At 27.1% G+C, this 12,885-nt stretch overlaps 1 protein-coding gene across 1 annotated transcript; it reads left to right on the top strand.

Annotated features, from left to right (window-relative positions):
- The first annotated feature begins 1,286 nt into the window (after positions 1–1,286).
- LOC135932070 (CD151 antigen-like) lies at positions 1,287–12,556 on the top strand. The gene is made up of 7 exons (XM_065469414.1): positions 1,287–1,463; positions 2,561–2,752; positions 3,216–3,290; positions 3,540–3,638; positions 9,975–10,175; positions 11,452–11,535; positions 12,009–12,556. The coding sequence occupies exons 1-7, from the start codon at positions 1,398–1,400 to the stop codon at positions 12,057–12,059; spliced, it is 768 nt and encodes a 255-aa protein (XP_065325486.1). The 5' UTR covers positions 1,287–1,397; the 3' UTR covers positions 12,060–12,556.
- Positions 12,557–12,885: the final 329 nt, after the last annotated feature.

Genomic DNA, 12,885 nt, shown 5'->3' with positions numbered 1-12,885 from the left:
ATTATTTTCTACAATGAAAAACATAATTAGTAACATAACAAAATTTATCTAACAAACGTCAAGGATTTCTACATCTGGGAGAGAGTTATGACGCAAGAACACCATTTTAATTGAAGGGAAATAGTTATTCTATCTTTGATATGATATTTAAATAATAAAGGTTAAAAATATAAAAGACTAAAACATGAATATAAATCAGAAACCTGCAAACCCGGTTCAGAATCTGACCAGGAACTGGTAAAAAAATGTATAATTTCAAAAATCCAAGCCAGCTTAAAAATTTGAAAAAATTAAAAATCTTTGCTGTGCTGATCTAAAATAAATTTAAATTCTATAAATTAATCAGTTAGAAAATCATTATTTTCAAACTCTTTGAAACAATTTGCAAATATAGCTAAAATTATTCGAAATAACGAAATTTTATAAATTCAGGGGCCTGGCCATATCATTATCGAAAATAAAAATTCCGGTCGGGTAAAAAAAAATTAGAAAAAAATCTTAGGTCAGGATTAAAAATAATTTTTTTTTCAAATCCGGGCCTCTCTGATATAATTATGATGTGGATATTAGAGGTCTGCATTGGGCGGATTTTTAGCCCACCTGCCCACGTCCATATTTCTGGCAGGCGTGGTGAGTTTTTTATAATAGTTTTAACATTGGGAGGGTTAAATTAAATTGTAAAGTAATGGGCGAGCATGGACTGGTAAATTTTTAATGTTTTTCAGGTGAAATGAGCAAAACAGACTTCAATTTATTAGAAATAATAGTTTTATTTCATAATATTGCATATTATATATGTTTAATTAAAAATATATTAAAATAAATAAATAAATAAAGAGCCAAACCAGCCATAATAATTTTTAAGCATTAGGCGGGCGTGTGGGTTAAACAAAATTTATAAATAAAATTTTTAGAAAAAATTATAAATGGGCGAGCAGGCAGATTTAAAAAAAATTTACGAGTAGGTAGGTTTTTAGGCAAAAAGCCCACCCATTGCAGACCTCTAGTAGATATAGATTATGTCATAAATTTTGTAATTTTAAAATAATTTCCTAAGAATAATGTATAAAAAAAATGATTTATAATATATTCTTATAATAAATTAACATAAAAAATAATTATAGAACAGTGTAATATCATTAGCATTTCATATCAAAAAACAAGTAATATAATTGTCGTTTCCATTTCATTATTTATATCGGTAAAAAAAATAATTGATTTTTTAAAATATTATATATTTATAAAAAAATCGATTTTTTTTAGCAATTTTAGTTTAAAACGTTTTAAAAAATTTATTGAAATAATTTACAATTTTTTTATAAAATGAAAATGAAGGAATAGGAGCAATATTTCATTTCTACAAATAAAAGTTCTATTTATATTTTCGAAAAACCAAAATGGCTTTAAACACTTGTGGGATCATAGTGAAATACTTGCTCTTCGTTGTCAATTTCGTTCTCTTCGTAAGTTTGATGTCAATTTTCATAATTTATTTATTATGTGATGTGGCATGATTATTCATATAGTTCCACTTTATTAAATTGTGGACAAAATCTAGTTTTGACTAGAATTCTCATGGATCTTGTTCGTTTATTTCAATATCCCTCTCCTCCTCCAACAATATTATTTCCAAATATATTTTTTCCTATATATAAAATCAAATCATTTGTATTAAAAAATGGTATTTTCTTTGAATAGACCAAATTTCCCCCCCCCCTTAATTTGCTAATCAAAGGCTTTTTTTTACTTAAAAATTATAATATGTAAATAGAAGAGAAATTTATTTAAAGCAATCTCTTTTCATAACTGAGTATTAAAAATCGAGTATAACATTGCTATAGAAATTGAAGTTTGTTATTTATGCATTCTTTTATATCATCTAAGTAATTCGACCCAAATTTTTGATAATGTAGTTTAAATTTTCAAAACTGATAAAAATGTGTGTTATTTCACATCATCCTTCATATTGGATATTTGACTGGCTGGGATAAAAAAAAATTTATATTAATTTTTTATATATTTTTCATGTAAATTAATTACTCAAAAAAAATTTGGCCAAATTGTCCGAAATTTATATAAATTTCTTTCAAAATAAATTGAACATAATGAACATAAACTAATGTTCAATTTACCTATCACAATCTAAAAATATAGCCTTAAACAGTAAACTATAAAATACCAATCAAAAATAATATTATTGGAATTATATTATTTAACAACAATAATAGTCTTCAGTATATGATATAAAATGGAGAGATTCAATCTTCATAAATTCCTTATCATATGACAAATATTATGTATAAATATAATATTTTATACATTAAAAATATAGCCTAAAATATTTTGAGCAAATATATGAGAATTGTATAATTTTTCAAAAATGATTTATATTTTTAGAATCCCCAAATAAATTTGCATTTACATTTTAATTTTTATTTAAATATATAAAATTTTGGTTATTAGCGTTATTAAATTGTAAAAATGTAAATTTTATTAAACCTTTTTTTTAAAATGAGAATTATTGTATGATTTATGAATCTTAAAAATATATTGATATAAGGCTGGAGGATTAACAATTTTGACACTGGCGATCATAGCCATAACCACGAATATGAATATGAAGGCGATCCTAGGTTCCAATCTGTATTCCAGTTCTGCTTACATATTAATAGCTGCCAGTTTGCTAATAATCATTATTTCTTACCTAGGATGTTTTGGAACTTACAAAGAGTTAAGAAGTATGCTAATCATAGTAAGTTAATTTTTTTTTTTTAGTAAATGTTAATTGCAACCTTATAAGAATGATACCTTCCCTACCCCCCTCATTCTTCTTGATTTCATAAATCTTACTTATTCCATTTGTTTTTTAAAATCCTCTAATAGAGTTTAACTTAAAAAGGACATTAAATTATGCTAAATTTTAAAGAAAAGTTTCATCATTATTTTATATCGTGTGCATTGCAAAATAATTCAATGTAATGAATCAAGATCCAATATTTTATCCTTATCCTTAAAAATCCTTCGATTTTATTGAAACTTTATTTTATAATTCTAAATTATTCACAATTATTTGCGAACGTTAAACAATTATAAAGTTGAGAGAGACGATTTAAAAGAAGTATAATGAGTTTTTCAAGTGGAATTTAGATAGAAAGAAGAGTTAATAAGATAATTATTATATATTCAATTGTGATCTTTTTAATGAATATATTTAGTATACGATTATTCTTTTCGTACTATTTCTTGTCATGCTGATTGGTGCTATAGTTGGATACGCTTTTAACTCCAAGGTAATCATATTTAAAAAAAAAAAAATTGTAATGCTAGAATAATATTTTAAAATATTTGAAACCTTTGAATTTATTTAAAATAAAAGAGTTTTAAAACAATCGATTTAAAGGAACTGATAATAAAAGGGATATTTTAACCAAATATTATTCAGAGATTGTAATTCTAATAATTTAGTTGAATCATTTTTGAAATTTTAGATTCACCTTTATATAAATAATATCAAAAATCATTTTTTAATACAAAATTAGTTTCAAGATGCTACAAGAAATAAAATGATTGATGTTGCCCAGAATAACTATGGGGTTAATCAATTCTGGACAACAGTTTGGGATTCTTTACAACAAGAGGTATGTACATACTTATTAATCCATTTAAACATTCAAACATTTTATTATTTTTGGCTTTAGATTTATTCCAAATTATTTATTTCTCTAAAAATAAAATTTCGCACAAAAGTTTCATAATAAGTTAATCATTCCTCCATAATCCTACCTAGCGCTTCAGTGTGATAGAGGAGTGAGATTGTTTCCCAGTGGCTAATAATTATAAAAAATCGTAGAAAATATATGAAGATTTATAATTGTTTATAACAAAATAAAAGAGATCCAAGTAAAAATGATAATAGACGACCATAATGTATTGTAATGAAATAGAATAGAAAAAAGATTTGATGATAAAAGTTAGGAGTGCTTCCAAAATCTTGCCATGCGCTGTGTGGATGAATTATGAGAATTTCCGACGGCTAATGATAGTTTAAAAAATCACTCTGTTTTGGAATTATAGAAATCGTAGAAAATGTTGAAAGATTTATATTGATTACAATAACAATAGAATGAAAGAACCCCGAGTCAAAATGATAGGGGATGGCTATATATTGCAATAAAATTGATAATGTTTTGATGCCGAAAGTTGGGAGTGCTTGCATCCTAATATAGGAAACTTCGAATGCGAGAAAAATTTAGCAAAAATGAATAATTACTGATATCTAAATCGATATCCAGAAAGCCTTATCAATCTCAGCCATAACGATTTCATTCAACCTCCTACGACCTGGTCATTACTTTACAGCCTTCACCTACAACCACCCTTATTCCTATTTCATGCTATAGAGTAATATCTCACTGCTCACAAGCCTCGCATATCCAACTGTGCACGTCCTTAAATAGCAAGATCTAATTGCAAGTCTCATATTTTTGCTAACATCTTATGCGTCAGTCACTGGCATTTACTCAACAGATATAAGAAGAATTCATATACAACTTAAAAATTATATCTGCCATAAGCCTTGCCATATCCAATGATAATCTGACACCTTGTAAGCCCTAATTAAGAAATCACAATCGAATAACATCAATACCAATAATCCCGTTTATTCTGAACCTCAGATCTCTACTACCAACTTGACCACAGCAGATATTAAGAAAATAATTCAGGCGTGATTCTTAACTTAGAATTGACGGAATCAATTCTACATTCCTTCAGGATATGACTACCCCTGCTATAACTCAACCATAGGCATAGCTAGGATTTTGATAGGGGAGGGGTCTCTTAGGTGGGGTTTTCCACATAAATTATATTGGAAATCTTTAGGTCCACTTATTGTACGCCTTTAGCTATTTATAAATATACTTTTTGGTTATCATATTTTTAATTTTAAAAAAGCTTTTTTATATAAATTTTGAATTATACTCGTTATTTTTAAAAAAGTCATCATATTTTACTAATTTTTCTTTCTAATTCTACCTTATAATAATATATTGAGAGAGGGGGGGGGGGGGGTTAAGTAGTGTTTAGGGGGGACTTATTAGTTTGAAATGATATTTAATATTATAGATCTTCATAAACCTTAGCGCCACCTACTTGCAAAATTAGTAATGAGTCATTACTATATTATGACTATAAACCCCAACAAATTAGGAATTAACGAAGTCGGATGCGAAACTTCCCATCACAAGGCCTGGATTCACTTAGGTACTAATACTACGGATGACATCCTTGTCAAAATAGACTTCACTAATGCATTCAATGGTCTAAGACGGTGGATTCCTGAAGTCCCATTCTTATTATCCAGAATTTTCCTAGTCCATGCAGGACTGCTGCTCCAGGCCATCACGCCTAATACTTGAGATAAATTAATTCCATCATTCCTTTAGACAAAATGATTCAAGGCATCATCACCAATGCAGGCTCAATTTAAACTCATGGTATATAAATGATGGAATAATAGGCGGATCGCTCAACTAAGTCAACTAGGCAGTAGATATAATAAAATTCTATAAAAGCATGAGTCTAAAATAAATTCTCTTAAGTGTGAACTGTCCTCTAAACAATAATGTTCGAAATAATTTTAGGTTTAGCCGCGTTGAGAGAAAACATATCTAGAATTACCCTTGGGCAATTAAGAACCCTTCCCCAGATTTTTCGCAAACATTTTAAAGGATTTTACACAATGCACGAGATCCTAATGCACTTCCAGGCTCACTAAGTCTTTTTTTCTATTAAAGAATTGCAAAAAATCATGCCATATGATCGACACATATTTTTCATTATCCTGCCATTTTAGCTACCCACTAGCATGATTGACAGAACGCGTTATCAATCTTTAATTTGGGAAATTATTTTAGCTTCAATCTTCCATGCCCACCAAAGCAGATGGAATTGGTATACCCTCACCTTTACCAATCCTTGTCAGCGCCTTTATGTCTTCGCGCTTATAATGTGACATCAGCAAGTTAATACACATGGATACTTTACTCTATCGGGTCATCGTTGAAAATTCTCTTCCTAGTCGACCCTCCTTCAACTTCATCACAAGAGACTGGGATTTACCGATGATTGGCAACTCCGTCACATTTTTTAAATTGAAAAGCCACCTCGTGGAACAATTATTTCACTTTCCAACTTCCTTTCTTTTCAATTAATCTTGACTTCAGTGACGAAGTGTCAAGTTTACTACTAGGGAAGCAATCGAAAATTTTATTTATTTTTATTTATTAGTCAAACCATATAAAAATCAAAATATAAAAATATGTAGAATTCGTCTTTGTTTTTGAGTAAAATGATCAAGTACTGAATTGCTATTGGTAGATTTTAAATTTTTTAATTTTCAATCGAAATCAAAAATAGATTTAAAATTAAGAAATAATTTTTTTTTACATTAAACTTATATTTATTCATTAAAATTAGCGGGATATCTATAAAATTATTTTACAAAATTCTAAATAAATTTATTTGCTTAAAATAGTTTTGTGCAACAATGGTATTGTTTATAATTAATGGGCGTCATGGCTAAACAAGGATTTATAAATTCCTTTGCATGATAAAAAGATCCGTCACAATCTTGAACTGATATCTATAGATATAAATAGGAAAAAAATAATATTTATATTTATATATATATATATATATTTTAGTCTTAGTATTTATATAATATATATTTAAATTATGTGCTAATACATATGAGTTAAAATTTGCACTTAAATATTTTTATTTTTTAGATAAAAAAGCGTTAAAAAAAGTATATCAAAATTTATCTTAAAAAGTATCCAAACAGATACAGATACCTCTGAATTAGTTTATAGATATAAATACAGTTACTTTTTATACAAGTCTGATAATCTTAATAAATTTTCAATAATATAATTACAAAACATTAATTATTGCTTTTAAAAAAGAAAATTTTATTTATAATAAGTAAGGAAAAAAATATAATATAAAAAAAAATTTCTCTTTTTTTTATTAAAAATATAAGCATTTTTTTATTTGCTTCCCCAATGCTATTTTTTAAACGTATACATTCGCATTCGCATGATTTTCTCTTTATTTATTTTAAAAAAAGCAATATTAAATTTGTTTCCCTCTTGTATTTTTTTTAACGAGTAAATATAATAGTAAATTTTTTATCGTAATAAAAATAATATTTTTTTAACGTTATAAAAATATTAATTTTTTTACGAAGTCAAATTAGTTTTTTTATACATATTATAAAGATTATATTAAGTTTATTTAAAAATTTTGTAGAAAAATTTCAAGGGAAGCAATGTTTCTCTTGCTTCTATGGAAGCTTCGTTACTGCTTGCCTTTACAAATGATAAACTTTGTCATGCCATGGGACTTAACTGAAATATCATACTATGCTGTGCATTCTGTACTCCTGTTGACTCAAAAGGTCGTCCCTCCGTGCATTATAAATTATGTACAGGCAAGATATCAAATGCAATGACCACTGTACTTTAAAATCTGCTTGTATTCCTTTCACCCTTGAATCCAGCGTCCACATAAACGGGGGGGGGGGGTGTAGGAATAGTTTGCTTCTAATTTATTTGAGGGGCTAGGAGGCAGGCTTTTTAGGGGGTCGGCTAGAGATAGGATAAATTTATTAAGGGATTATCTATTAAATTTATGAAATAGGGCAAATGTATTTTTTTATAGACCGATTATAATACAGAGATACTGCTAAACATCAATCAATTTAATATAAACATTAATTTCCAAAAAAAACTTTCTGTACATTTAAAAGGTTTAGACATTCTTAGCAATCATATTCATGCCAAACAATATCTATAATAATGCATTGTAAATGAGGGAGTTTTTAATTGAATTCATGTTCTAAAAGATAACTCTTTTATAATCATAATATTTTGATAGTTGATAGTAGGGCATTAATAATTTAGGTTATTCCTAATAAAATATATGAAAGGAGTGACATTATAATTAAAAAGTGTAATTAATAATGTGGGAATATCGCCACCAAGGTAGCGATTTTTTTTTAGGAGGATAGGTATAAGTTTAGAGAAAGGGGGCTTGCATCCAGTGAAGATCCTGTAATGTAGACGTGGTTTGAATCGACTAGATTGCAACACCAATGCTAAACGTCTTGATGGCTCATGCAATATCCCATGGTAGTAAATTTTTAACTTGGGGCTTTTCTTGTATAGATCTAATCGCATCTTCCAACCTAAGTTGTCAGAACGGAAAAAATCTGCCAAATATTCTTCTGAGTTTCCTTCCAACCATTTATTCATACTAATCAGAGCTATAACGCTAAATTTTTTTGGTCACACCCTAGCCTTCTTCAAAGATCTAAGAAATCGTGTTACATCCTAAACCGCCAATTCAAACGAAGGTTTTTACATTAGATAAAGAATCGCAATTAAAATAAGAGCTTAGATTCTCCATGATGACATAATTTTAATTAATGGATAGATTTCGATAACCTATTTTATATCACACTTTAAAATATCCAACAACAACCATTATCTCATTATTCCATGGTTCTAGGTTTTCTCTATCCTCGATAAAACGAGCTTACAAAATGATTTCTCGTATCCCACCCCGCTCGATAAACTGATTATTTCGAGACAAAATATAATTAATTTTACAATGTTATTTGAATAATTAGCTTTTTGATATGTCTATTTTGATGTACATATGTATTTTACTTGTTCAATACATAATATTAGATTGTCTTTTGATTGAAATATTTTAAATTTATTAATTCGTTAAAATCGGTAGATGTGAATAAGATAACCGTGATGTCTTCTTTTTTTGAATCGATTGTCATCTAAATGAATGGCAGTTTTGTAAAAAATCTATAAAAAAAATTAATGAAGATGAAGAACACTGTGATGAACATTGAGAAATTTTTTTTAGCCTTATGGTTTTGTATTTTAATAAGAATATAAATATCCTACATATTCTCTAAATAAATTAGTATCGCAAATACAATTTTAAATTCAAAAAATAAAATATAAAATTAATTATAAAAAATTTAATTATTTAAGTGATATTTTTAAAAAAATTTTACTATATATTATTAACTAAAATATTATTATATAGAAAAATTATATTTAAAAAAAAAATTATTATAAAATCCATAAATAATTACATTTTAAAAAAACTAGCTATATAAAAAATAAAAAAATAAATAAGAATATTTTGGTAGGTGATTTGCATTAAAACTAATGTAATCGTTGTTTAGTATTGCTATGGCGGGTCTTTGACGGAAGAAAAACCTTCTCGGGTTCTACGAAGAGTTTATAGATTTAGGAGCCTAGATTTTTGAAGAATGAATACCAAGAATGGTAGATGCGATTGATGTGAAAATATTATAATTACAAATTTCTTAATATTTAGAGATTTTATTATTTTTTTGTCCATGATGTTGAAAGCTTGGTTAAAGGGGGCGGGGGTAGTAGATCTATACAAGAATAGTCGCATAGAAGTAATTTTTCCCTCCTCCTTTGTATTTAAGTATTTTCATAGGGGCTTTACCTTCTGATTTCAAAAGGCTAAATGTTTCCAGTATAGAAGGTGTTTGAGCTATTCGATACTAGTAGAACTAAAGAATATATTTGAACACTATATATATGCATAGAAATTAATAGCGATATATTACAGATATGTCAATATATATTTAGATAGAGTATATCGATATTTTACTAACTCTGTAAAATATATTTAGTCAAAAGCATCACTAGACTATATGCAAAGAATGTTCAAAATTTAAATTCTTTGGAATCATTATATTTTTAATAATTTTTGCTTTATTTGCTTTAAAGCTTGTATTTTTGAAAAGTTTTCTGGGGGCCCTCTACTACGCTAGTTGCTAATTTTTATTTTACGGTTAGATGAATATTAATTTTCAAATAGTATTTATAATTTTTAATCTACTGCAAAATCAGTTAAAATGCTGTGGAATAGATGGCAAGACAATTCCATCTGGTTATGGTATCTGGCAGAATTCTATGTGGTACAGAAGCAAAAGTCAAGCGGAGAAGATCAACCGAATTCCATTATCATGCTGCAACGCAAACGCTGGTATTGAACAAAAGACGCTTTGTCAAAATCTTGAAGCTATCGGGATGGATTATTTTTATACAGATGTAACTTTTACTTTTTAAAAATTTATTTTAGTATTTAACTTAGAGATCTGCAAAAGTAGGCCCGACCCGTACCCGGCTTGAAAGGGCTTCGGGCCGGGCCTAATATTTTTTAAGAAAATTTGGGCCGGGCGTGTCGGGTCTTAAATTTTTTTTAAAATATATATAAATTTATCAATTTTATGTTGAATTTTTTATGTAAAATTAAAATAAGTGATTTTATTTATAGAAAGTAGACGCCATATAACATATATCGTTTATTTTTTATAATCGGGCCGGGCAAAACTCCATAAAAAAAATTTGGGCCGGGCCGGGCTTGAAAAATTAGGCCCGATGCAGATCACTAATTTAACTAAATAATTTTAGATTAAATAAGGACAATCGAATTTGTAAGTCTTTTTGATCATAACGTTTTTGGGGGAAGGAAATTGAAGGCAGAAATTTTGATTGAGATATATGTCGTAATTAAGAAAAAAGTGTATAATTAGTGAATGATGTAAAAATATAAAGCAAAAATGGATCCAATATTTGATAATAGATATTAAGGTAATTAAAATTAAAAGAAAATTTTATAGATATAATAATTAGAGATCTGCAAAGTTAGGCCCGGCCCGTACCCGGTCCGAACGGGTTTCGGGCCGGACTAGGGCCGAATTCTATTTAAAATAATCGGGTTCGGGCCGGGCCTTATATTTTTAAAAAAATTTCGGGCCGGGTCGGGTCGGACTTTGGAAATTTTATTAAATATATCTAAATTTATTAATTTTATATTGAATTTTTTATGTAAATAAAAATTTTTGATTTAATTTATTGAAACTAAACGCTATATAACATATGTCTTTTATTTTAAGTAATTATAAAAATTAATTTCTATATATAAATAAATTCAAGCCTGGCCGGGCCGGTAAATTTTTTTAAAATAAATTTTGGGTTCGGGCCGGCAAAACTTTTTAAAAAAATTTCGGGTTCGGGCCGGGCCGGGCGAAAAATTAGGCCCGATGCAGATCACTAATAATAATATTGTTCAATGAGACGTTATAAAAAAAACAAGAATCTCATGCTAAATGGCCACTAACAATGGCAAAAATAATTAGAAATCCAACTATTTTACTTATGTATGAGTCTTAGACATCCATTTTATTATTAATAATTGCCTGAAATATGATCTATGTTACTTCTTACGTTATTATAAAATCTTAGTATATTATGTTCTGATGTATTCCTTATTATATAAATTAGAACAATTTTTAATTTCATAAAATACTTTTATTTATGATAGGGTTGTTATCCAAAGGTAATGCTACTTTTCCAATCCAAGACATTAATCTTTTCAGGAGTCGCGATCGGCGTTAGTATTCTTATAGTAACAAATTATTATATATAAAAATTCAATATTTAAAAAATTAACTTCAGATATATTTATTAGTAATCAAATCGATTTTTATAAACGGTAAATAAATTTAACATTTTTAAAGTGTACATTTTTCAGAGACCTGCAGTTACCAGAACGGGTAGTAAAATGGTATCAATTAAAAAATACAAACGCCGGACCGGGCCTCAATATTATTTTTCCAAAAACCCAAATCGGGCCAATTTAAAAAAAAATAATTGAAATTTATTAATTAAAATTAAATGGTTGAAAAATCATATAATAGATCGTTTAAACAGTTTACTGCTCATATTTTCGACTTTTCTCATCAATATGGCGAATATTATTTAAAATCGGGCCGGGTGTGATAAATGAAAACTTTTAAATTAGGGGCGGGGTTAAAATTTCGACCTTTGCAGGTCTTTAAAATTTATAAAAAAATTATATTAATAATTTTTATTTTAAAGCTGATGTCTATGGTCTTTTCATTAATAATAATTCAACAAACGAACAGATGAAGAAAAGAACATTCTTACTTGAGAAAGAAATAGATAATATATTACATTTCGATAGAATCAATGTTCTTATTAAATTAATAGCATATAATAAGCGCACATTTTTAACTCAATAAGACTTGTTTCAAATAAGATGTTTTTTTTTAAAAAAGGTGAAAAAAAACCTTAAAAGATCAAGCCTCCCAAATATAACTATATTTAAAAAAAAAATCTTACTAAGACGTAACCAAAATTAGCGTCATATATTTTTATAGCATTAAATTTGTTTAAGGTTATAAAAATTATAATTTAGAACTGATGTTTTCTTTAATGGTCTCTCGAAATGAAAAAAAAGTCATGTTTGGAATTTACCTAAAATTTAACTAAATGATGTCACTTAAGTGAGAAAAAAAATATTTAAAAAAACAGAGATTAAAATTTATGTAATTTTTTCTTCGTTCTTGAGATTATAATTTAACTCGATGTTTATTTTGTAAGATGATATTCATTTATTAATTGTATCCGAGCCCTTTATTATTTAATTTTAAATAGTTATTCAAAAATTTATATAAAATCACGCATGTTTTTTCATGCTTTTAATATTATATACATAAATATAAAAATTAACATTCATTGATGATTATAATTATATCTCAAATATATATATTACAAAATAATAATTGATATGTAATTTAGCTTCATGCACATTTATTATATTTTAAATCAATGAAAAAAAATTAATTTTTTGATTAAAATATCCCTTTTTTAGAAAAATGTTTTATTTATATCTAAATTATTATATTGCCCATTTTTATTTAATCATTTTGATATGGCAGCAACTTCAAAACAG

The sequence above is a fragment of the Gordionus sp. m RMFG-2023 genome, chromosome 1 (assembly GCF_954871325.1).
Source record: "Gordionus sp. m RMFG-2023 chromosome 1, tfGorSpeb1-WG-v2, whole genome shotgun sequence".
In the NCBI taxonomy this organism is placed as follows: Eukaryota; Metazoa; Nematomorpha; class Gordioida; order Chordodea; family Parachordodidae; genus Gordionus; species Gordionus sp. m RMFG-2023.
Note: the sequence above shows the minus strand (reverse complement) of the source record. Positions and strands in the feature narration are given on the sequence as shown.

Bases quoted from the DNA above. Each gene is read 5' to 3' on its own strand.
- LOC135932070 (XM_065469414.1), top strand. From the start codon at position 1,398: ATGGCTTTAAACACTTGTGGGATCATAGTGAAATACTTGCTCTTCGTT. The intron at 1,464-2,560 runs GTAAGTTTGATG...TATTGATATAAG, and splicing joins TTGTCAATTTCGTTCTCTTC to GCTGGAGGATTAACAATTTT. The intron at 11,536-12,008 runs GTAACAAATTAT...TTTATTTTAAAG, and splicing joins TCGGCGTTAGTATTCTTATA to CTGATGTCTATGGTCTTTTC.